At 42.2% G+C, this 26173-nt stretch overlaps 2 protein-coding genes across 2 annotated transcripts in view; one reads left to right on the top strand and one right to left on the bottom strand.

The window, feature by feature from the left end:
* Window positions 1–6519, top strand: part of VASH2 (vasohibin 2) — a 33719-nt gene extending 27200 nt beyond the window's left edge. Inside the window, exon 7 of the mRNA XM_015622603.1 lies at window positions 4068–6519. Coding sequence (XP_015478089.1) covers window positions 4068–4137 — 70 coding nt within the window. The 3' untranslated portion in view covers window positions 4138–6519. The remainder of the gene's footprint in view (window positions 1–4067) is intronic.
* A 631-nt stretch (window positions 6520–7150) lies between these two features.
* On the bottom strand, window positions 7151–23093 carry ANGEL2 (angel homolog 2). The gene is made up of 9 exons (XM_015622601.3): window positions 22905–23093; window positions 20850–21286; window positions 18432–18685; window positions 17095–17164; window positions 15018–15439; window positions 13955–14081; window positions 13231–13291; window positions 11220–11392; window positions 7151–8142 (listed from the first exon to the last, which is right to left on the bottom strand). Exons 2-9 carry the CDS (start codon window positions 21277–21279, stop codon window positions 7988–7990), a joined length of 1692 nt encoding a protein of 563 aa, XP_015478087.1. The 5' UTR covers window positions 21280–21286; window positions 22905–23093; the 3' UTR covers window positions 7151–7987.
* Window positions 23094–26173: the final 3080 nt, after the last annotated feature.

Below are 26173 nucleotides of genomic sequence, written 5' to 3'. Positions count from 1 at the left end.
GGCATTGCTGTGCATCCTGCTGCCTGATGGCCCCTCTGTGCAGGGTCCTTGGACTGTGCAGCTTACAGAGACAGTGGAAAAGTGAACTCTTGTCTTTCCAAAGTGACAGTATCACTTGAATTGTATTCTTTGATTTTCATCAGCTTAAAAAACAACAGGCCACTTGGCATGTGTGTCATAGCCAAGAGTTGTTCTTTAGCTATGTGGGGAAGGATGGATGCAATACCTCTAAATGGATAAAACTGTGCTTCCAGATCCACAAGCCTTTTACAGCTGCTGGCAATTCAGACTCCCCTACATCAGATGTGGAAGAACTGAGTTCTAGCTGTAGTGCTCCATGCCAGCAAGCTGACAACTGTGAAAGCCTATACGTAACCCAGATTAGTCATATATTTATGATCATTGCTTTTTAAATAGGCTCCCAGACTACTGTCTCAGCACTTATTTATTTATTTTAAAGCAGCTAACAAAGACATTAGACTAACCTTCTAAAGATAACTTCAAGATACTTCAGCAGCAGATGATTTCACAGCAAGCTTTTATTTTTACATGTTCATTCACAATGCTGTACTTTGGGCTTCATCACTGAGAGCTCCTTGTTTAGTGCATAGATAATTATAGTTGTAATGGGCTAAGCTGCTTCAGGCTTCTTCACCTCCTAGATTCTCTTTGAGGAACAGTTTCATTTTTGAGTTTCTGGTAGTGCTTCTGCAGTTGCTGGAGTGGATCAAGTATTTCTGGAGAGGAGTGAGTCTCCAAGTCCAATGGGCTTGGGAGACTCTCCAGCTGAGGTGGTTTCCTGAAAAGAGCTATTGGGCATGTGGCTGCTCTGCAGTGACTGATCTCTCCTTGGCAGCTTTGCTTTTCCAGGGCAAAAAGACAGGAGTGTACAGATGGCCTTGCAGTGGCTTCAGCACCTGTTACCTGCTCAGTGGTTCTGCTCTGTTTCTCTGTATCAAGAGAAAATTATATGTAACTCTAAAATAAACCCTGGGTCACCATGATGGAAGATGCAGGACCCAGACAGTGTGGTGAGCTGTGAACCCTAAAGGGGGAATGGCATCCCCTGGTCAGGGGTGAGCTGAATGACACATCCCAGCATGTGCAGTGGTTGACATAAGGTGAGAATACAAGAAGAGAACTTTTTCTCCTCTTGGGGTATTTTCTTCTCCAGCTGCTGGGAGAAATCTCCCACTGAAAGATACGTAGAGTGGGGAACTAGAGTGTCTTGGCCGGATTGTTTCTGAAGGACAAAGGCTGAAACTGTGCTTAAGGATGGAAGAGGATTTCGCAGCCACAAACATTTAACTTCTCATCCTTGTTCCTTCAAGTTTATTAGATAAATGTTAGTGGTGGCTGCCGGCAAGCCCACGATAGCCTCTTAGCCTGGAAATGCAGCTGCAAGGCAGGTGGGGCACATGGCAGGACAGGTGGCAATGCAGTACCTAGTACATGCCTGCCTAGGAGGTTGGTGTGTAGTCAAATTGCAGCTTGTTAACTGAGCTATGCAGCAATCCATGTGCTCTTAGCCCACAGCTGCTGTGAGACTGCATGAATACAGAGGATATAGATAGGGTGCTGTGAATCTCTGTTAAGTCTGAAGCTTTACTGTGTCCACTTGCCCATCCTCTGAAGTCCCAAAGCAGAAGGGTACAGTAAATTGCAGACCTGTGCTGGAAGAGGCAATGTAGTGTTTCTCACTAGGAGTGCTTGGAGCTGGAGGGGTCTGGGAGAGCTGCTATGAGTTTGGAAGGAAGGGAGAGTCTCTGCTCCTAAATGTCAGGTCACCAGATTTATTTCCTTTCAATTTCACGTAGAGGCTTAACATGCATACTCTGTGAGTGGCATGGCAACACTGGCCTTGTGTGCTTCCAGACCAGTGTAGCTGCTGAAAGGGAAATTTGGCTAATCTGTCTTATCAGGATGTGCAAGGGGGCAGGATTACATTAAGATGTGTAAAATCAGGCAGCTGCGGTGCAGACAACTCATGAATATTTTGTGCCCAGCAACTGGGCAGAGCTTACTCACCTTTGGACAGGAGATGTGCTCAGATGGGCCAGTAAAGCAGAGGCCTCTTGCCTCAGAGGACATGTTTAGCATAACATCATTTGCCAGCCAAGGAGAATGGGATCTGTGCTGCCTCTGGTCCAAGTATTGTCTTTCCTTGAAACTTACCTAGGACAGTCTAGCTAAAAGCTACACACAATTTTGGAAGGGTGGAAATGGGCATGTCACCATGAGTGTACAGTGACTCCCCATCTCCCTTGGATAATCAGAGAAGATACTACCATCCAGGCATGCTTTAATTAAAACCATATTGTGACCTTAATTAAAGGGAGGGAGAAAAAGGTGTGAGGAGGATCCCTAAATCAGAGAGAGGGAGGAAGGACAGACACTGGAAATTTCATACAGTGCATCTCTTGCTGGTCTCCAACTCCTACGCAAGCTCTGAGGGATACAGCTTGTAGCTTGTTTACTGGTTAGTCAAGCCCATCTGCTCTGAAGGAATAATGTGGAAAAATGCAAACTATCTTACAGTGATTTCTTTAAGTGTGATCCCTTCCTGCAAGTGAGAGAGACCAGTGAAGACTCCTTCACTTCTGTGAAGTACTTAAACTGAGACAAACACGAGGCATGGTGCAAGGCCGTACTGCAGTGAGGATGGTGGGGGTTATTACGAGAGGTGCTCAGACAAGTGGCAAAGCAACAGGTCTCAATGTGCCATGAAGCAGAAGAGCATTAACTGTCCATAGCAATGTTCCCAGCTCTCAAATGCAGTGCAGATTCCCAGCAGGGATCTGGTGTTAATAGTTCTGCTCTTAAAAAGAAAAAAAAAAAAATCCTTATTGAATCAAAGGATTAAAAAATACTTCAGAGGCTCTGTTGCACACGTGCGTGTGTGTGTGTGAGCTATACATCCCCAGTTCTTGGGGCTGCAGCAGTACAGCTCTTCCCTGGAGTGTGCCCCAGGCAGGGCTGGGCTTTCCCTGGTTTCCAGCCTGCCTGTGGCACTGTTGCCTCTCCTGGGGCCCTGCTGCCTGCCCTGAGCTGCTCCAGCGGGATTGGGGCTGGCAGCCTGCAGCACGGAGATAAGCGCCAGCCTGGCTGTGCAAACTCAGGGGTCACATCACATCTGCTGCAGAGGGAGCAAAGAGTAACCACACAGAGCTGGCAACCAGGCTGAGGAGCTGAAAGCACTGGAGCCATGATCAGCCTCCCATTGTACTACTGGGGCCTTAGCTGTGTTTCTGCAGGGAAGCAGACATGCTATAGAGTACTAGAGAAATGTGTGCTTTAAACAATGTCTGTCTTTAGAAAAGCAAACAGATGGCTTAGTGTGAAAACAGCCAAGAGCCAGCAATAAACTCTCAGATTAGACCCTTCCACAGACTGTAAATTAGCTGGACAGTTTTGGTTTGACAGCTTTTTTTGCAGGAGCTTTTCCATTGCTTGCTAAAAAGAGATTGATAGCTCAAGGTTTCCTTTGGTTCAGGCCGTGGGAATACTTAAATGGCCTAACAGCATCCATGTGTGTGTGATTACTCAGGTGAATGGTATCAGAATGTTGGATGCCAGGAGACTGAAGGGATCCTTGGTGGGCTCCAGCCCTTCACACAGACCCAGCCAGGAGGAAGGGACAGGCTGGGAGAGCCAACATGCAGTGGCCATGTGAGAGGCCCTGGCTGTTTGCTCTCAGCTGTTTCAGCTTTATTCTAAGAGCTGGAGTCCTGCTCCAGGGTAGACGACAGGTGGGGTGTATCTAGTTGTAACTCATTTAGGCCATCTCTCAAGTCAGGAGGAGGGGGTGCTTCAGGCTCACATCCCGGATCCCAGCATGGCAGAGCTTGTCCTTCACCGATTCTGGCTTCAGAGGCAACACACAGATAGCTCTGTCACAGTAGTTCCTGTAGCAGATTTACCAGGATTGTGTTTCAGATGACAACATTAGTTCTATCCAACCCTCCTCTGAGGCAAGCTTTTCCCCGTGTGAGTGCCGTGCTGTCCACACCTGCACGGCTGTGCGGGATCACGGCTCAGCAGTGCCCTCTTCCCTCCCCTGTGCGCAGGCCGGCGGTGCTGGACAAGAAAGGAGAGCTGGCTCCACTCAACGAGGTGGGCTACCAGCTCCGCATCTGACACAGCCACACCACGGACTCCAGAGGGCTTCCCGCTGCTGCCGCTGCACTTTACCTGCACTCCCTTGGAAGGAAAAAGGAATGGGACTATTTATTAACTTATGTACTCTCACAATAAAAGTTTGACCTAGAAAATAGGGGGTAATTTTTTTTGGTGGCAGTATTTATTTCAATTTATAAAAAAGGCATCAGTGAAGAGAGAACCTAAGATTAGATTTGCCAGGATATGAGATTTTTTTCTCTCCCATCATGTAGCAGGTGACTCCAGTGGTGTGAGTTTCTTCAAATATAATTTCCCTGTACAAGTGTTAATTGAACTTGCCTTGTGCTGGGTGGTAGCATTGGAATAACTAACAAATCATATTCTTAGTATTAAGATGTGCTGGGTTGCAGTGCAATTAAAAAAAATCATATTTACTAATAATCTTTAATTCAGCAATAAAAGCAAGCAGTGCAGAAGTGGCATAAGTTTTTAAAGTATCAATATTACCTCACTAGACTTAATAGATATGCAAAACTGTCAGTATTATTGTTTTCTAACTAATTTGTACTGTTTTCCAGCATTACTGGGAATATTAAAACAGCACTGGATGTTTTACTGCCACCTGTATTATTTTTTTTTGCATGTTGCCAAAAGATGTTAAGTAATAGTAATATGCAAGTGTATTCTTAACATTGACATCTTGTTAGGCAAGATACGAGGTTTGAGGTTTTTTAAATGATGATAATTAATGATTAATGAATTTTTAAACTTTCATAATTTTTTTATACTTTTGTCACAAGCTTTTAGCCTTTCTGAACTACACCGCTGAAGCACAAAAAATAGAGATTGCTGTTTTGTAGAGACAAGTCAGCTTTTTTCTCATATATGTAGTACCTGGAATAATGGAAAAATGTGGGAATTGCTAACCTGAGTCTATGTGCTTTTCTCTCCACATTTATGTGCAAATTTGAACCTCGTCTTTGAAAGGCTGAGCAGTCTCCTATGGTGATGCCTTGACACCTTGTATTACATCAGACATAGCAGGCTGAAGTCAACCTTCTGCCGTGCTGTGCAGGGAGTTGTCCTACACGTTTTGTACTAACAACTGCTTAGTCAGCCTTGAGTAAGGAAGTATGGCTGAAATAGATGAAAATCAAGCTTGTCTGCTTCCTCCCTCCTCCATCTACTCAGTTGTTTTGTTGTAAGACTTCGCTAAGGACCTGCGATGGACAGCAGTGTTTTCAAGTGACGCGGTTAAGACTTGCTGGGGTCCGCCATTCAACTTAGTGAAGTTCTCTGAAAGTATTTGAGTGCTGCATTCCTGGAAATGTTTCATTAGGTGCCTAAATATAAACTGGATTATCGTACATGTCCAGCCTCTACCCTTTGTGCTGTGCTCACAGATGATGCTGCCATGGGCCTGGTGTACCTCCCCTCCTGGGCACTTACTTTTTTGGGATCTCAATGAAGACGGATGCTGTCACAGACTGACAGTAAGGCTTATTCTGAATGATTCAGACTGAATGATTTAAGCTCCTAAAACACTTTTATCAGCCAGAAAATGAATGAATACAGAAGGAAAGAATTGCTTGTACACAGACCTCATTTCTCAAAAAACTGAATTTTACCTGCCTGGGACAGGAAGAAAAAGCCAAGACCCAGCAGCCTTCTACAGGCATTGAAAGGCTTCCTATTATTTAAGACTTCAGAAGCTCCAGAAAGAAAACTTTTCAGAAGTGTGACACTTCTTTATACAACATTACCATATCAATAACAGGAAGGCCTTTCCCATCCCTCTTTCTCTAAACTTTTCCACGCCTGTGTTCCCAGTAAGGATTTTTTTGGTTAAGGAGTGAAGCTGAAGAGAGGGAAATACTCTTGGTAAATTTTTTTTTGTGTAATTTGAGAGCAGCTGCAGAGTTTTGATTTCAAACTTTGTGCTGCCTTGCCCAGTGTCTTGTGACCTAAACATTTTTTTTTTATGACTTCTCATTGATAAAATTATGTGGAAAATCTTTAATCAGCTGTATCCTATAGCACAATGTTATCTAATACGTTGCAAGTTTTTTCTATGAAGCCATGGTTTACTTCAGCTCAAATAATGGTTGTATATAGTTTCTACCCTTGTCCAGCACAGTTTATTTTCTCTTAACTGATACTGAAGCTTTTTAATGCTGTAGAGATGTGTTGACAAATTGCTTTTAGTTCTTGTTTAAAGTTCTGCTGAAATATTCTCTTGAAACTTGCTTATGATGGCATTTGTCTTAAGTGTGGTTCAAGTGACAGCAAAGTGGTCAAATAGTATAGAAAAACATGCATGACTTTTTGGGCTTTTTCTCATCACTTGTATATGCACAGCATGAAACATCAATAAAAGTATCATGGTAGTCTTTTTTTTAATGACTTGTTCTTTTGTCCTTGCTTTTAAGAAGGGTTGCTACAGCTGAACAACATTTTTAGCTGTAACCTGGATGTACCCAGAGATCTGCAGCCTCTATCTAAGTATGCTGGCATCTATGCGATTACTCAGATGCTTGAAACTAAACAGCATCCAGGACCAAACAGGCTGTCATCCTCAGCATCAACCTGACTGTTAACAGGTAGAAGAAAGATCTTAAAGAAAGATCTTTAGTTATAACTGCCTGTGATGAAAGTAGCCCCCTCCAAATTCTCAGCAATGTAAGCTGAATGTTTTGGCAGGTGGTCATATTTTGTAACAGAACTCTGAGGAACTTCTTTAAGTCGATGGGTTCTATGGTTACTACCACTGTACTTCCTGCATTATTCTCCAAGAACAAAGTAATTGCAACTGTTTCTGGCAGACAAATGTTTCTGAATGGGTACAGGTTTTCCAGCACTACAGTGAAAGACAATTCTGTTACTTGAAATTTGGTTCTACATCCACATCCATGTATAGTTTGACCAAGTTCCAGCTCTATGTTTCTTATTCAGGCAGTCTGGTGGTTTTTTTAATTACTTTGCAAACCGTATTTTACACAGGATGTCTATGAATGCATAGTGAGAGTAAATATAAAATCTTGATCATTTAATACCTCAGGATCTGACATTTTTAATAACAATATGGAAAACACCCCACCCTGTCATCAGTTGTTCAATATGTATAGAACCCCAAGATGTCAAGGGCTAATATTTTCTTTTCCTCCTACAATAGATCAATTAAGTTTCCTTAATTGATGTGTTCATGAAGCTTAGCTTTATTTCAGATATTTTAAAAAATATTTCAGTGAATGCTACCTCTATTTAAGCCCTTACAATTTTAAGCAGCAAATTCTTAGAGCACAAATATTTGCCTATATGCCTTTCTTCCTTTGAAAGTTCAATCTTGTGGCCTCTGCACCAAGAACACTGAGTAAATTCCTTTGAAGAAGTGTTAAGATGGAAGTGTCCACAGAGCACATTTGTAGTAAAACATTATTTGCAACTCATTATAAAATGCTGCAGGCACACAAACACATTCCCTTTTGCTTGAAGAAACACACAGTTCTCAGAATAGTCGTTTTTACTGTGATTTACAATAAAAATAATTTACAACATATCCATGAAAAACAATGCCATTTTGAGTCTGGCACAGATGTTTTCCTTTATCAAAGAGGCAGCTAATGTAAAATCTTCTCTTTTTCTCCCTAAAAGACTTCATAATGTAAATTAAACAGGTTTTTGGTTTTTTTTTTTAAAAAAGCAAAGTCCCATTAGAAAGTCTACTTAACACTAACGAATCAGCATGCAGGCAAACTTATTTAAACCGGACCAGCAGTGCTTCAATTACCCTTTTAAAAAAATAACAATAATCATCCCATGAAGAGAGAAAGTAAAGGGAACTTTACCTACACCAAAAGTCCTTTGGATATTACCGTTCAATAAGCCTGAACTCTGCTAGCAGTGGCAGGTGGTCAGAAGAGTTCTTTTCATTGGGAAGACCATTAACAGTCCAAAGATCTTTCTCTGTTAGAAGTGCCAGCCTGCCAAGAAGTTTCAGGCCTCCACAAAAAGAATCCTCTGCTCCTGTTAGAAAAAACAAACCAAAAGGAAATGTTCATCAGTGTGGACTAAATATCAAATGTTCATACAGATGTAGAAGGAGGAAATAATCCAAAATTGTTACTGTTCCATGCAACATCACCAGTAAGACAGTTCAGAAATTCTTTTATGACCCTCAGAGTAGAGTTTCAGCAGTAGAGCTCAAAGCATTCAGAAGGGCACTGTTTTGCAGAAGGGTAAACAGAAGTAAAAAGGAAAATGCATTTATTTGTTCATTGCAACTCACCTGAAAAAGCCTCATATAATCCAGTCCATTACTTTAGACAACAGCATTGCTAAACAAAGCTGACACTTGCGAAGTTAAGTATCTTTTTAGAGTTACTGGTTCACGTAACATTTTATTTCTGTATCCTCAAGCACACAGCTCCCCAGCAGGCAGGTCATACAGACACTTCTGTTCAAAAGGATGAAGGTATTCTCGCTTTCTATTCCCTAACTGTTCATCATAAAGAAGGGATCTTCATTATCTCCTGCTACCTATTCCTATAACTACCTAAGAAACCTACCTCCACCTCCTTCCCCAGATGAAACACCACACTGCTCATGCAAGAGTGAAACACGGCTCAAGTTCTGCAAGTATTACGTAATTACACAGAATGGTTTGGGTTGGAAGGGATCTTAGGGACCATCTACTTCCAACCCCCTTGCCAGGACAGGAACAGTTTCCACTAGACCAGGTTGCTCAGAGCTTCACCCAGTCTGACCTTGGAGGCTTCCAGGAATGGGGCAGCACTGGTCCCTGTACTGAGGAATGCCACTTGTCTCCACCTGGAGAGAGCCATTGATGGCAACTGTTTTTTTCCAGACAATTAATGAAGTGGTGCAGCCAACAAATCCATCTCTCCAGCTGTTGGGCAGGACCGTGTCAAATGCCTTGAACAAGTCCAGGTAGATGGCATCAGTTCTTCTTCCCTTTTCCACAGCTGCTGTAACCCTGCCACTAAAGGCCACTAGATTTGTCAGGCACAATTTGCCCCTCGTCAAAGAGCAACCAGCTTTTTCAGCTCAGGTGGAGAAGTTCCACTGAGATCCTTCTAAGATGTGTAAAATTTAGATTTCCTGAGCTATGTATTCAAGTTAGACAACTACTCAGCAGCCATACCTATTGCTTTCAGAATGCAGAGATGATATTGGGCAAGTTGAGTGCTTTCAGGACCAGCACAAACTGCAGCTGTGACTTTTGACAGAAATACTTTCTGTGTGTAAGTTCTCAGCAAATTCAGAACTTCCTGGCTGAATCTGGTACTGGCTTCCCAAAAGATACTTTAAAGGACTACCCAGCAACTGCTAAACACCTTAGAGTTCAATAGCTTCATCCTTTGCCATCTGCCTTCTTTCCAGCCCTTTAACAACCCAGCAGCTGTTTGCTGCTCTAAAGAAAAGCTTTTTAACCCTATAAAGATCTCTTGGCAGCTCTAGAGCACACATCCACCAGGTCTTGAGACAAATTTATCATTTGGGACAGCACCTGCATATCTACAAAGAAGCAGTTTGTTGCCACAGAGAACTTGGTCTGCATGCAGTGATTAATGTCACTTAGAACACAGCAAAATTGTGCCCTGCATAACTCAGGTAGATAGTGAACCCTGATTACAGGAAATCCTGAATACTAAACCAAATATTTGGCTAAACATGACAGAATAAAGCATGAATATTTTAAAATAAAACCCTTTAAATCGAAAAAACAATCAGTGAGCCTAGACCACACATAAAATTCACTTGTACAGGCTCTGGCAACTTTGAATACAGAGGCCCAGGTCATTAGAAAACTGAAAATCAAAACCATGGCTTAATTTCTAAGAGCTCATGCATAAAAACTATACTAGTTCAAAGTAGTTGGAAAATTCAAGTTTGCTTCCATTCTGTGCTCTGATGTGGGAACAATCTATTTGAAAAAATAGTGCTAGAAGTGCTGTATCGCTTCTGGAGCAATGATGATGCAAAAAACATAAAAACAGGTGAATTTGGATTAAATTTTGTGCAGGGACACACTCTGAATCACACAGTACTCTATTAAATCACATGGCATTCAGAAATCATTCAAATACTTCCCATATTGTGGTTTTTCAGTCAAAGCTTTAGTATTTACCATTTTACATTAAGGTAGCATTTATTGTGCATGTCATGACAAATTAGACTTTTGTGAATCGACTCAATGAATTTTAACAATCTAGTCTCAAGTTGTGAGAGATGAAGGTGGTGTTTTTATTCCACATACTGAAAACAGGCTTAATTTATAAAAATCAGTTGCACTCTGCAGTGGGAGCAGGAATGGAATCCACGTTTCTTTGCTCCAAGTTCTGCAGAGACATTTATGTGTTAGCACTATACTGATATTTGTTGATGGCATAAAACACAGAACTCATGAGGGCATGGAAAGCGAACTGCTCAGAAGCACCCACGGAACAAGTCCCAGAGCAGTAAAGCGTGGAGAAACACTGATACCCATCGCGGAAGTCCCACAGAGGTACCGCGACTTTCTTGCACCATCTGGTGACTTTTTGCTGCAACTGCAAACCAGAGAGTGACAGCTGGGCCCGTGCCAGTGACCGTGCTCAGAGCAAAGGCCAAGAGTCTGTCACTTGGCAGAAATTACTGCAAGACAAGCTGAGAAGTAAATTGCCAGGAAATGGTTCTTTTATCAGTTTTAATGCACATCATAAATTGCTGTTCACCATTGTGTCGATCAAATGACTGTGAATACTGCCTTGCTGTAGGTCTGGCCTGCATCACTGACAGCAGTATTTCTCAGGTGCTACTTCCACTGCTGCTTTCCTGTACCTCCAGCTTGTCTCCATGCTAAGACAGGAACTACAGAAATGTTCAGTCAGATGAAAAGGTTTGCCCTGTGCAGCACTACAAGTCCAGCTGTGGTAGCTGACAAGGCCAGCCACATTTCTCAGGTAACAGCTGACATTCAAAGCATTACCACAAACCTCTGAGGTACTTCACATGGATGAAATTATCACTATACTTTTCTTACAACAGCAAACAAATATTCTTGTTTAGCATTTATGAAAATTAAAAGTTGGTTTCTTTACCTGGCTGGTAAGTATGGGTAGCAGTATTATCATTTGCTGCAGAATAGAAAATATAATCCACGGTGACAGCACTTCGGGAATGACAAGTTGTCACTTCTGGTATCCCAGTTTCAGGGAAGTAATGGGAATAGACTGAAGACAATTTAAAATGGTGCTGCAATTTTGAAGACAACCTAAAGAGACATCAAAAGAAAGAACTTTATTTTCTTGCAAGAAGGAATAAGCAATGAAGAAATACGTAATAGTTCCTGGTTACAAACAAAATGAATTATCTGAATATGCAAACTAGTGCTTCTCTCCTGCAAGCCATCCTGTAACCTTTTGTGAGAGGCCTAAAACTCTGAAGGCAAAATGCAGGCAGCATTTTCAAGTCAAAGAGATGATCAGAACTGGCTTAGATGACACTTTAATTATGGATAGCTTTCAGCTCCATATACATTCTGTATGCATTCACATATCCTCACTCACCAATCTCTCCCCAACATGCAGGCAGAATGTCCGTGAAAGCAGCTCATATGAAAGCAACAAAACACAAACTCATCTAACCAGTCCCTTCAGCATAAAGAGAAATTCAGATTTTTAGAGATTTTTCCTCCCCCAAACTAGAGGTATCAAGCTTCCAAGTTAGGCTATGCTTGTGTCTTTCTTCCATTCAGGCTACCATTTTTTGTCTCCCCATTATTTGTCTGTTCCTCTTCAGTTCAGCCCATCTTGTCTCACCTGTCTTTCCAATCTTGAAAGCAAACTGCAAAACTGCACCTTTCAGCAAAAGAACTCCTGTCTTTCAGACATTTGCTTCCATCATCTCTGCAAATCATCCATCCCTCAGCTGTACCTGCCTCATCTTGCATTTTAAACCTGGGCTGCAATGTGTTCTGGGGGAAACCCAAGCAATTAAAAAAAAATTAGCATGTTACTTTGCCTGATTCAGAGCAAACATGCCAGTTGGTACAACACAGACAAGTAGTAATTTCTGCTTTTGTTACATGACATCCCTTTTAAGATGAGGGGAAAAAACCCTTCAAGAAGTATTCAGCATGCTATGGATTTAAACCATAGCATAGAGCTTCCTATTTTTTATCTATTTCTTCTCTCAGAAATGCCATGACACATTTTTCATCACCAAGAATTCTCATATGACTATCTGCAGTGATACCAAGATCTCATTTCTGGTAAGAAATGGCTGACTTGGAGTTTGACATCCCACATATACATTTAGGGCAATTTCCTTCTTCTATGCCTTACTTTATATGCCTTTACCAGTTTGGTAAATGCAAATATATTCTTGCTTTCAAAAAGCAGTTACATTTTCCTCATCAGCATTCTAGCCATGGCTTCCTCCTTCTGAGTGAAAATTGCATTACCAAATCCATACTACTCCACATTTCTTACACTCAAAGAACTTGAATTCTCCCACAGAACTCATGACAAGGAAGATTTTATGACCTTTCCAATTCCTTTCCCTCCTTCATCCCAGTTTCACACTGCATTATAGTATTTTACTACATCCATAAACATAAAAAGTGTATCAAAAACAATAAAAAAGAGAGAGACATGCCAATACTATAGCAGCTGGAAAACACTGGGTTTTTTTTCCTCTCCCTCTTTTAAAAACATAGCTTCTGCAACTGGACTGATTTCACGTTTCTTGCAATCTTTCTACAGAGGATGATGCTCTGTCAAGAAGTGACATAACATGCCAGAAGCATTATTTTAAGAAGCAGATAGAATGTAGCCTCTAAACAGCACTCACACCTCAGCCCTGCATTCTGAAAAAATATCTGCAACTTCCTGAAAGAACACACATTCCACTATTGCCAGTTCTAGTCTTTTGCTGTCTGATCAGCCTTTTAATGTTTAAATGAACAATGATGTTTTTGCCAAAAGGGCAGACTGGGTTGGGTGATCATCAGGTATTCACAGCTGGAATCAGATATAAAATTTGGTCTAAAACCAAAACTAACCCCCAATTAACCAGCCAAGGACTTCCATATTTTTCCCCAATACATACTTTTCAGATGCTATTACAATCTCCTGAGTGTTGTCTGGTTTTGCTGCTTCCAATTTTTCTCCTACAAAACAAAAAGAAATTAAATTTAGATTTAAAATAGGATATAAGTGAGACCAATACTGAAGAGCTGCAGAAAAGCTACAGGAAAAATAAGTATCTTTAACTATACTTATTTTTGCAGCAGGCGAGATACAATTCACCAAGCTGGATTAAATTATTCTGTCCCACTAGTAACATCCCCTCCAAAGACTCTAATATTATGTTCCATTAATTTAAAATTATTTTTTCTGTCAAAGAAAAAAATAGTGGAAGAAAGATGTAGCCATACTCAGCAATGAATCACTTGCTTTTCCCAACTGTTCCATGAAATGCCAACACTATAATTCATAAACACTGAGGCAGAATGCAGGTTCACACTCTGTCCATGTGCTGCATTCCTTCACCTCCCTCCTATCAGTCACAGCACAGCTGGCTTTCAGGATGCAAACACAGGAGTTTAAACATTACACACCAAATCCTGAAGGGAAATTTCTAACTATTATCTCAAAGATTCAAATTTGCAAAATTTATGTGAACAAATCACTTGAATGAGCCCAACAAGAAAGTTTTGTAAGCTCAAGACTCAAGACTCTTTTTCACCCACTAAAACAGAACATATGGTTTTCAGTACTAGCTGAATGATACTTTCAAAGGTTCACAAAAATTCATTTATCCAAAAACTGACCTGCACTTTCTTCCTTTTGTTGCTGTTTTACTTCATATACACAGTTTTGTGAAATACCTAATTTTTTTGGCCAAATTGGAATAGATAAGATTCTCTGTCCCCTTGGAAACTGTTCTTGTCCAGAGACCTGAGAAAGACAACACAAGTTTTTTTCAGACAGAAATCTGATTAAAAAAAAACAAAAAAACAAACCCCACAAAACAAAACTGAAATAAATTAACATTTTTTATAAAGATTAAAGAAAAAGGCCCAGGCACTTAGAATAACCCTTTTATAGTGAGTCAAATCTCTGTAAAAATAACACCATTTATGTACATCCACTCTGTTTATCCTTAGCAAGTTCTTTGCGGGTACCAGATGGTTTTTGTGACACTGAGATACTTCCAAGGACACTTTCAGCAATGTGACAGCACTGGCTCAGCATACAGAGCTACCCAGCAGACATTTCAGCTCGAGGATGCTGATCCTTCTGGGAGCAAGTCAAGTCATATGGGGGCTTGAATCCCTACTAGCAAAGAAGACCCAGCAGGGCTATTTTGTTGCAATGTTTTCTCATTTTATGTAGTTCAGTCACTCCTATTACTTAGCGTGTGACACACCAACAGCTGCATACAAGAGCTCACAACAAGACATCTTTTAATATGAAACAGTTGAGGTTCAGCATCTAATAGCAGCTTTGCTTTTACAATTACTATAGTCACCAAGTTTATCTACAATAAGAGTCATCTTCCCACAGAGCACACAGTAGGTTTTGATTAAGTGATTATTTAATCCTGCTTAAAGACTGGGACACTTAAATACAGTGATAAAATCATCCTGTGGATTCACTACGTTTCAGGAATGACTGCTGTTGAATTTTTCCTTTCAGAATGCTGGGAGAGGACACAATAATCCCTAAGGCACAGCTAATATATCCAAGCTTTTTCAACTGCAATAACTTTTACTTTGCAGGCTGCAGAGAGGGTACTATGAGAGGTACTGCAGTGGAAACAATCACAGCACCATTCAAATATTTCTCTTCAATCAGCAATTTTTTTGGTGAGAAGTGAGAAGCACAGCCTACCTTCCCTATAGCAAGTCCTTCATAATTTAACTTTCCTTCCTTTATAAATTTGTACAGTGGAGAGCCAGGAACAGAATTGAAGTCCCCACAGATAATAATTGGGCAGAAGGAGCCATCCTTCTGAGAGGCAACACTGGCAATCTCTGCCAGGAGCATTGCAAGCTGGGTCAGTTTGATGTCCCCTCTCCTTGGGTTGTACAGCAGGTGTGTATTGGCAATACAGATGGCAGCATTGGCTTTACAGTGAAATCTCGGCTGCAGCAGCAACACCAGTCCAACGTTGTCCCTGTCCAAGAGTGGGATATCACGGCGAAAAAATTCCACAGGGTTTGAGGAAATCAGGCTAAATTTGGAAGTTTTGAAACAAATGGCACAGCCATCAGGTTTTCTGCCTGTCCTCATTTTATACTCACAGTGATATCCTGTAAGAAAGGCAATTAAGAACATAAAATATTATTGCACAGAGCTTTTAAAACAACAGAAAAATCAGAAAAATCTCATGCTGCTTTTCTCACATGATAGTCAACCTCCAGACTGAAGTATCAAAGTCTGTATGATGTTTACACAGACTCGTGTTCACTTTTCTTTCTGCCCTAATCTGACCTGAGGCTAGTCCAGGACAGGAAGCCTGATCCCATACCTTTTGCAATGTGTAAACATCTACATACTCTAAGCCACAAGCCATGTTCTTATCTCCTCATGTGGAAAAAAAACCAACAAATAAAGCCCCCCAGTCACATAAAAGTGCTCTTGTGCATTGAAGCTTTTTCTGGATGTTACAAGAATTTAGGAGTAATATCAGTGAAGCATCACCAATCAAAAGCCTTAATCATGCTAAGTCATTAGTCAATGTCTAAAATGATTCATGGAACAAAAGTCTCAAACATATTTACATAATTATGCAATTATCCAGTGAGCAGCAAGTGGCGAGCTTTTACCAAGGAAACAGAGATATTTATCAAATGACAGCACTGGAGTTCAACCAAGTCAATCTAGAAAGTCCATCCAGTGATTTGCCAATTTCTTCATTTTGAGATGATTTAAACAAGACCTTATCTATGTAAGGAAAGAAAATCCATCTTGAAACAGTATCTAGGTTTTTGCCATTTTTAAATGTTCTCTGCCCTGCCCAGAGCATATGAATTCATGAAATAGTGAGCTCACACCAGTGCTGGAACAGGGGATTCCCATTCCCCTCTCCCAGATTGAGGCCATCTTGCTCCTGCCACTTGTTGTGGCACTTACTGCTAACTCAGTAATCCAACAGAAAATTAACCCAGAAAAATAAAATTAGTCTGGATAGCATTCTGCAGGACTGGTGGATTTCACTAGTGAATGCCAGAACCAGCCCAGGATAAGGGGCAGGACAAACATCTGGAAGCTAGGGATGGGGAAAGGAAGAGCTAAAGCAAGCTCCAGATCCTCCTGTACAGTAGCTACAAGTTCACTTGCCCCCAACAAGCCTGGCCTCACCATGTTGTTTCATGTTTCAAGTGGATTTCAGTCAGTACTGCCATTACTCTCTTTGCAAACATGCAATGCTGGGAGCTAGACTACCTCAACTAACCAAAAGAGAAAAAAGTATCAGTCCAGTGCTGCTCCTTTACCATGTCCTCCTGGCATCAGACAAGAACCAGTGTCAGGATGGAAGCAGGGCCCTGGGACTGGAAGGTGGTGCAGCGCACAAAGGACCTAGATCAGGTTAAACCACCATGGAATCAACCCTTAGCAACACATTCCTTCCATAAAATCACGAGGGATAGTGACAAGACAGTCTATCCAGACTGACTGATAGCACTTGTATAAAACCTAATGAATATACTGACATTTAGTGCTGATATTTGGAAGGTTTTAAGGCAATAAAATCATGCCCTAGAAGAGCAACTCAACAGACATACTGGTAAAAAAGATTAGGGTAGTTTTGAGAGAGCACTTTATGCATTTATCAAAGAAGATACACAACGTTGTTGCATGTGACGGCAGAAGACTTGATTCTATAATATATGTGAGTTTTTTTTGAGGAAACTAGCACTGAGGTCCCAAAGGGTAACAAGTATTTGTCCTAGTTTCATCATACCCAGTGATTCCAAACTTGACTTGATCTCTGCTCTATAGTGGTCTTCTTGGACTTCTTGTAAGCAGAGCACCTAAGGAAAGGTTTACAATTAAAATGTATTAGTAAGTACATCAAAACATTACCGCAGCATATCTCTGATGGCCAGTCTGTACAGGTATTAAAAAAAACAGATTCAGAAGTTTTTTGATAATAATAATTATAATATTATATAATTATTATTATAATTATCATAATCCTACCAAAGAATTCACTCTTCTATAGAAAATGCTCCCTAAGATTATGAAGAAGGCCCCAATTCCTCCCACCCTTTTTCAGACAGACATTTTCAGAGGTGAGATTAAACTGAATCAAAATAGTAACTTGCTACTACATTCTCACCAGTTCAGGGGAAGGTTCAGGGAGAAGGGATGAAGAAATGGCCTACTACAGGGTGGAAAACAAGCTACCATATTATAAGAACCTGAATCAAAGATCAAACTCAAAATATTAATTTAAGAGAGTTCACAGAATCACAGAACATTTTGAATTGGAATGGATCCACAAGGATTATCAAGTCCAACTCCAGCTGTGAGCATCTCTGAGCCTTCCCCCAGCATGATGCAGTAACACAGATTTATAGCCACCACGGAGGATAAAGGACTGAGTTCCCAAAGGGGGAGAAGTTTCCCTGCTTGCTGAATTGCAGCAACACATTCCACTTGCCCAGCTGACATTAGCTCATTCAAGGTCTCAAGGGAGAATCAAATCTCAAGCAACACTGAAATCTCTGCTTCACTTAAGGTTACAGTTCCAACCAATGGAAGAGTTAAAAATCTATGTCCTTTAGCAAGAGATTTCTCTGTGGAAAGGGCACCTGCATGTACCAGGGTCTGACAGCAGCTGCTCCTCTCAGAAAGCTACCCAAGGTATCTCATTGTAAAGATATATGCATACAGGATGTATAAATTTATTAGGAAGGAAGAGCTTGAAGGGACTTTAATTTCCAGATTTATGGCTGCACAGTAACATAACTGCATTTTTCAAATGGTGCAAGGCTGTTTTTCTGTGGCTTCCATAATACAACTACTTTTTTCAGTATTGTTTTCTGACACAAACCAGATGGATTCTATCACTGAGCTTTTGTTGGTCTGAACAGTGGCTGAAGCAAAATTTTACTGATTTGATTTCCTGATCAAGACTTAAAATAATTTATGCATCCTCAAAAACAAACAATAAATGCTACAACCAACCAAAACCACAGCAATGTTTTTTCAGATCTCAGTACAGAGCAGCAGAATTTGCTTCTTCATTATTAAGTTCATCATTAAGATATATCCACATGTTCATTTTCTACTCACATCTGCATCCAGCTCTTTGATTTCTTGTAGGATATTGGGAAATCTGTATGTCCAGAATAGCAGTCGCTGCCTGCAGTGTTTGTACAGGTGACAGTTGTCTTCTAACAAATTCTGTGAGAGAATATTGTAGGACATGACTGTAAAATCAAATGTTGCCTCACTTCCTATACTGCTTTGGTCAGATCCTTTATTTTTAGCGATTTTCATTGTTTTACTCTGCTGACAGAAATATTCCCAGTGTCTTTTGATGGTTCCTGTTAAAAGCACATGAAGCAGAAAAAAATTATGTTATAGACCACATGACTTCTTACTGCTCTTGGAAATCATTCTACTGACAACTATTTGTCTTTCAAATCACTTAAATAATTCTAAAAGCTTATTCAATTAGCAGTGATTCAGACCCTCTGTTTAAGATGGATTTTATATAAGGATCAGTAAAAAAAAAATTTAAAAAATAAATCAAACAAAAAACCCCCAACCTCAAGACAAACAGCACAAAACCATTATATGCCCTGGATTACAACTGCTTTGAAACTGTGAAACTGGCATGTTCTAAGGAGATTGTTGCAATCAGACTACACCCCCTGCTCCTGTAGAAGGGCTGCCAAACTACTGAGCCAAATGCAGTCTGCTGAGAGTCTTACACTGCCTTAAGCCACAGTTGCCTCAGCAGAGATTGTGTATGCAAGTCTAGGTATACACTCCTTAGGGCAGCATATGGGCACCTCGTTGATTTCTCTATCCATGACTAACAAAGGTCTGGGAATCCATCAATCACCTCTAGTCCGTGTACAGTCCTTAAAACTCAGCCATAAGCTGCAACAGGGTCTACTACAGAAGTCCCAAAACAAATAATGAACCCCATTTTCCTCAGTGAGTTGAGAAATCAAGAAATTATTAAGTCTCAGAATTACTAAGAACTTCTGAAAAGGCTTCCTCCACCTTTCTTCTGTTTAAAATTTCATACTTATTATTAGTAGGAAAATTCATAATAACATATCTGCCCATCATTAAGCATCCAATTTCTTTTTAAGGAATGTATTTCTCCACTTAAAAACTCACAGAGATGCTTTTTACCCTTTTTATCTAACCTCACCTGAGAGCAAGGTGAGATCCACAGTTACCTGTGCTCACAACCAGTGCCAGACTGCAGCTGTAGCTGTTACCATCTGTTCTATTTGAGAAGGAATTTTCATTGCTGTGCTTAGATTATTCAGGACTTTACAGAGTTTGCAATAAATACAGCGAGACTTTAAGTTCTGTTTCTGTGGTGGGAGAGAAGCCACATTGCTCCTCAGCAGGTATCTTTAATTAGCATCACCTTACAAAGGGTGGCTGGGAAGGACCACAATGCCAGCCACGCTCTCAGATAAAGGCATGTCAAGCAGGGTTAAGAGAGGACTCAATAATTAAGGCATGAAGCAAAGTCCCTTCCTTTGGCACCTGAAGATGAATATGATGTTTCTAAGTCTTATGGATATTTGTGTCCAAAAATCCCTTAGGGATGCCGATAGCATCTATTGCCCTTTTGAGTCATAATACAATTTCAGTTTATTTTGCTAAGGAAGTGATTTATGCAAGAGGGCAACAATTTTGACTGTGTCCCTCTATTTGTTGCACACTAGACAAAACTGTGAATATACACAAGACTCCAAAAATATTTGGATGTTATATACAAGATTGTATCTGTAATAAGATAACACAGACACTTTGAAGTTTCATGGAAGTTTGTTACTGAGCCCAGTAGACAACCCTGCACTTCTTCCTGTATTTATCTGGATAAATGCTTGCTCTGTAAGATGTGTCAGATCTGACACAAAACTTGCTAACATGCCAGTGGCAGAATACAGCTATAAGAACAAAATCACACAATCACACTGGAAGCAAGCACCATTAAAACTCAGAGCATTAATTCTCAGTTTTCTAGGTCACAGATAACTCAAGTGGTCTGGAAATAAACCAGTTCAGGTTCAGTAGGGTTTATGATCTCAGGTAGAGCACAAGGAATGAAGCTATACAACTGCCAGCCCAGCTCAGCCCTACAGCAAGTCATCCAAATCTTTTTGCTTTTTAGAGCTTCCAGGTTAACAGACATGACCTGGTGACAGAGACATGAAAGTGTTGTCTAAACCAAGCTCAGGACTCTCCAAGTTGGGCAATTCCTCATACAACTGACTGTGTTCTACTGCCAAGTGCAGTGAACCTAGTTCTTGTAGACTATTTGACAGCACAAAATACAAGTCTGCAGACTAAACAGCATTACAAAACTGGACCATTTTTAAGACATGTTTTCCGGAGAGGGGTGCCAAGAAAAACAGTAACTCAAAAGGAGCAGGCACTACTGCTCATAACTCTAACTCATTTGGTGTTACTTAGGATTACAAATAACATGGAAAATGAGCAAAGAGCATATTTTACCTTTCTTGCTGCCATGTATTTCTTCATTCTGTGCTACAGAAAGGCAAGATACCTCCTTCTGACTAGACAAGTTTGTTTGTTGTTCAGGACCTGAAGTATCATCCTGGGCACTGAGTCTTCTCTTCTTTGTCAATGGTTCTTCTCCCTCAGATTTCATACTGGGGCTGGGTAGGTGAAAGCAACAACTTTGTGTGTAGTTATCAAGGTGCCAATTGGAGTTCTGAAATTGTCTCCAAGGTCCAAAAAATGGAGGGAATCTCCAGTTTGCTGAAAAATCAGCTGAAATAGGGAGTGGAAACGAGGCCCATGGAGGATAGTGTCCGGCCCATCTCATACTGCTGGAAACTGGGCTGTTGAAGGCGAGTATCTGCGAGCCATTCCAGTGGGTGATCCAGTCTCTGCCCAGCCTCTGCACATGGCGGGGCAGCATGGAGTGTCTGCCAAAAAAGCACAAGTTTCATTACTGGCAGACAAGTACATCCGCCTGTAGAAAGCTGTGGAGGCCAAGTCATCCTGGTCAGGACTTCCCCAAGATACTCTTTCTCTACAAGTAAATGCATACAAGATATCCAAACACTTATATACAAGGTATTTGAACATTTATCTAAATGACATGCAAAATGGGACTTGACAAAGTGATCTTGCATCCTTTCTCCCCCCTCAGATTTACAAGTGCCATTTAGTGTCCAAACTCTATCCATGCCAGTAACTATTTACAATTTATTATCTGCCTTGTTGAATTAAAGTGTCAGATTTTTCAAGTGCTCAGAGGACTGACCTTTACAAAAGGTAATTTTTGCATGCTGCATTAACTTTATCATAAGGCTATTTGTAAGGAATGAGAAGATCACTTTCCTGGAGGCAGTCAGAGCTTTGTTTAGAAAGCCATTGATTTGGCTCAAATCCCAAAGCTAACATGACAGGGAAATAAAGATACTAAGTCTCAAGACATCACTAGCACCAGTTTAAGACTAAATCTGTATTCTTATTTCTTTTCCAGGAGACCAAACCATGGCTCAGCAACTAAAGCCATGAAAAATAAGGTTTTTTTTTTTCCTTTTTCTTTTTCTTTTTTTTTTTTCTTTAGAAGAAAGAAATCTGTCAAAAAAATCACAGGAAGGAAGGCTGAGTGACAATAATATCTCAGCTTCCTCACTGTTTAAATAAGGTGTATTTTGAGCTTATAAGCAAAAGATAGCAAAGCTTGGTAAGCCTGAAGTTGCATTGAAGTGAGAACCTCCCAGCTGCCATTCAGCCGAGGAAATAAGCTGAAATACAGGATCACTGAATCACAGAACATGCTGATTTAGAAAGGACCTGCAAGGATCACCGAGTCCGACTCCTGGCCCTGGACAGGACACCCCAAGAGTCACACCATGTGCCTGAGAGCATTGTCCAAAGGCTCCCTGGCCTCTGTCAGGCTGCCTGATGCTGTGACCACTTCCCCAAGAGAATTTATGCCAGCGCCCAGCCACCCTCTGGGTGAAGAACCTTTTTCTAACATCCAGCCTAAACCTCCCCTGACGCAACCTCAGGCCGTTCCCTCGGGTCCTGTCACCGGGCACCACAGGGAAGAGATCAGTGTCTGCCCTGCCTCTTCCCTTCATAAGGAAGTTGTAGACTGCCATGAAGTCTCTCCAGGCTGAAAATTACCTCGGCCGCTCCTCACAGATTCCCCTCAAGGCCTTTCACCATCTTCGTTGCCCTCCTTTGGACACCCTCTTATCGCTAATACAACTTTCATCAAAACCCGCTTGTCCTGAAATAACCCATTTCCGCCACAGCGCACCAGATGTAGTCCGGCAGACACAAAAACAAAACACTCCCCGGAACACCACAGCATTACTGTGGAGCAAAAAGAGGCATCGCTCCTTTACAACCTTCCCTAAAACACCTGCTTTACAGAAAAGCACTGAGAAACTGCTCCCTCCTAAACCCCCGGCCCCGCAGCCCCCCACCCCCGGCAGCACAACGCCCCGCGCTGTGCTCTGTTTACCGCGGCCTTGCTCGGCCTAAGTGCGGGCATTTAACAGCAGCGCCCCCAGCCCCGCTTACCTCCCGGCGGGCCCGGGCCCCGCTACCGGCCCCGCGCAGCCCCGGCGCCCCCCGAGGGGGTCAGCCCAGGGCACCGCCAGCTCCGGCCGCCGCGCTCCGGCCGCCCCGCTGCCGCCTCATACCCGCACGGGCAGCGGCCGCCGCGCCCTCCCGCTCGCTCCTGGGACTTGTAGTCCAAGGGCCGGGCCCGCGGCCATGTTTAGTCCGGGCAGCCGACGCCGAGGCCCGGCCGCCATCTCGGCCCCGGGCGGGTGACGCCCCCAAGCCCGCGCTCCCCGCCGGAGGCCGCGCCGGGGCAGCGCCCGCTCCGGAGCGCAGCAAAACCGGCGTGTAGGCAGCCTGACTGCCGGCTTTGGAAGCGTTTAAATGGAGGTAACACTGTGTTGGTGCTGTAGTTTCTTCACCCAGAGGGTGGTGTGGCACTAGAAAAGGCTCCCCAGGAAAGTGGGCGCAGCACCGAGTCTGGCAGAATTCAAGAGGCATTTGGACAACGCTCTCAGGCACATGATGAGACCCTCGAGGATGTCCTGTGCAGGACCAGGGCTTTGATGATCCTTGTGGGTCCCTTCTAACTCAGCACATTCTGTGACAGTTTCCTTACGTGGTCTTCTCCCTGGGACCACCGTGTGTTCCTGCAGGGTCAAAGGGGCCGAGAAAGAGCTGCCGTATATTACAAGGTACCGTAGCGTATTTGCAGGGCAGCAGCACCATGCTTAGTGTTAGAAGAACAAAACCCCAAAGCCCACTCATCCAAGCGTTTCAAAGTTTTCAGGTTTTAAAATGCAGCCGAAGGTGCTCTGCTGAGGAGAGCTGGCCAGAGAGATGGGCGGGAGACCTGCCTGCCCTGCAGAGCCTGCTGACAGACCCACCGCTGCTTACCAGCTGCAGAAACAATCCTCTGGCTCTGCCGATGTTCCTTGAGTAAGCACTGAGAACACCTTCTTGAGGTCTTCTGAGGACAGAGGAAATGCTGGCCCTGTTTACTGTAAGGAAACGTAGCAGAATGCATATGAAAAATTATAGTGCTGAATAGTGCAGGAACTTTAATCAAGTAAAATACTGTTTCCCTGCATTCCTTGTGTATCTGTCATAAAAGTGACTTTAAATAACATTTGAAGTTTTCCCAGGAGTGGTAGGGAAGATGAAATAATGCTGTGACGAGCATGCTAGTTAGGCAACATGTCAGATCCAGTTTGGATTTTCCATTTCTTGGACACGAGTTACTGGTGAAAGGTAAAAATACCCACCCATTTTCTGTTAGTTTCTTCACCATATGGGAATGTAACTAGTAGCCCCATAACACATGTGTAGTAAAGGATCTCCCAACTGCATTTTCAAAACCATCTTGTTTTGGTGGTTTGTTCTTTTCTGAATTTTTGTATTCTTATTTTTTAAATGTACTTCTATGACAGAAGACAGTAAGCCAGAACTATAGCAACAACAACTGCTGTTGTTTCTAGGAGCAGAATCTACACCTAAGATGCAGTTATTTTCCATATTTTGACCTGCACAGGGACACACAAATTGATCTGTCACTTCAAATGTTTTTACATAGTAATAAACTCAGTAGTGATGCTGAAAAAAAAAATCACAGAAGCTTTGGGTTTTAATAAAAATGAAGATGCGCTAAAAAACATGGAAGCTGTGTAATAGACAAAACAGAAGAAAAAGACTAACCTATAAATATGATGCAAATTGTTTCTCATCTCAGTGTTACTAGTTTTTCTTGCCTTGACCTAGAGAAGTCTTAATTAGCCAGTAACACTTAACTGTGGATTTTTTAATTTCTGATTACTATTTTGTGTTGGCTATACCATGTGAAAAGATATTCTGCAGAATTAGGTATCTCCAGATTCTGATTTGTAAGTAGAAGCCAAATTATTTTATGAGTCATTTGAGCTTTTGAAACTCCCTAGTGAATGGAGGCGACTGAGTCACTGAGGGATGCTTTGATTGATTATGCTGCACATAAGAACAGCCACTGTAGCTCAGATCAATGGTCCACTGAGCTCAGTTTCCTGCTTTCTAAACGTGGTTAGCAGCAGATGCCTAGAAATGTGCAGGGCCTGGGCAAATTTCAAATGAATACTCTCACTGCGTCTTTCTGTTTTCAGCTGTGTGCATTTCCTAAGCCTGATGTGTTTGCCTCTTTAGTTACTCACTCTCTCCCCCAAGTACTTGAATTTGCAAACTTTTGATAATTTATAGAACTTCCATGAAGTTATATGTAGCAGCACAAGATGTTAAGGACATCTTCCCTCCTCAGAAGATAAGTGAGAAGTGAGCTGCTAACAACCAATGCCCTCTTTCTTCCCTCTTCCTTAAGAAAATGTTCCTCAAAGGAAAGGCACTTGCTTACTATGAAGTTCAGTACAAGACTCTGATCTTTCACAAAGTCACGTGATTAAGTATTTATATTAAATACTTTATGTCGAAAACCTGCATGAGGGCAGAGATATTAATAACCTAGTAAGGAAAAGATTTTTTTTTAAACATCTGCAATTAAATGAATGAAACTACAGTGATTTTTAAAAAAATCGAAGCAGTGTGTATAATCTAAAGTGTGAGTTCTACATTGGTACAAGCCCCACTACAGACAAGAAATCAAAGGTGATGTTACAAAAGGACAAGGTCCTGTGGCACAGAGTTATGCTCCTTAGAACTGAAGCAATGCCCCTCAAACCCTGGAGCATTTCCTAAGACCGAAGTGTTCTGCAGACCTATGCACGCACGGGAGCCCATCCGCAGGGAGAAGTCCAGGAGCAGCTTAAAGAACCCGGAGGGGACACAACACACAGAACATGGTGACTCGATAACCATCAAACTTGCCTTTCTGGCAGCATTCCTCTTTAAAATCCGTGAGTCATTTCTGCGTTACAGGCCTATGGATTTAGGGCAGCATAGCTTAAAATAGCCCACGGCAGACGCTGGGAGCGGCGCACCAGGGTCTCATTACGGATATAGAGGCCACGGGTGCCTGTGCGAGCGGGGGCTCGGCGGTCAGTCCCCTCCAAGTGTAAATTTCCCTCGGCCGTGCCCTTGCAGAACACCTGGCACGGGGCTGGACCGCCGCCGCTGGGCTGTGCTCTGCCACGTCTGGGCCGCGACACCTCGGCCTCATCCCTGCGGCGCGGACCTTCCTCCTCGGGAAGCGATCGCCAGCCGTAACCCCGAGGATCCGAGCATCCCGCGGCGGGCGGGGCTCCCCGGGCCGGGCCCCCGGCACCGCCCGGGCGGGGCGGGGCGTTCCCGGGCGCCGCTTCCGCCTG

The sequence above is a fragment of the Parus major genome, chromosome 3, assembly GCF_001522545.3.
Source record: "Parus major isolate Abel chromosome 3, Parus_major1.1, whole genome shotgun sequence".
NCBI lineage: Eukaryota > Metazoa > Chordata > Aves > Passeriformes > Paridae > Parus > Parus major.
This window is presented reverse-complemented; position numbering and strand designations above follow the sequence as displayed.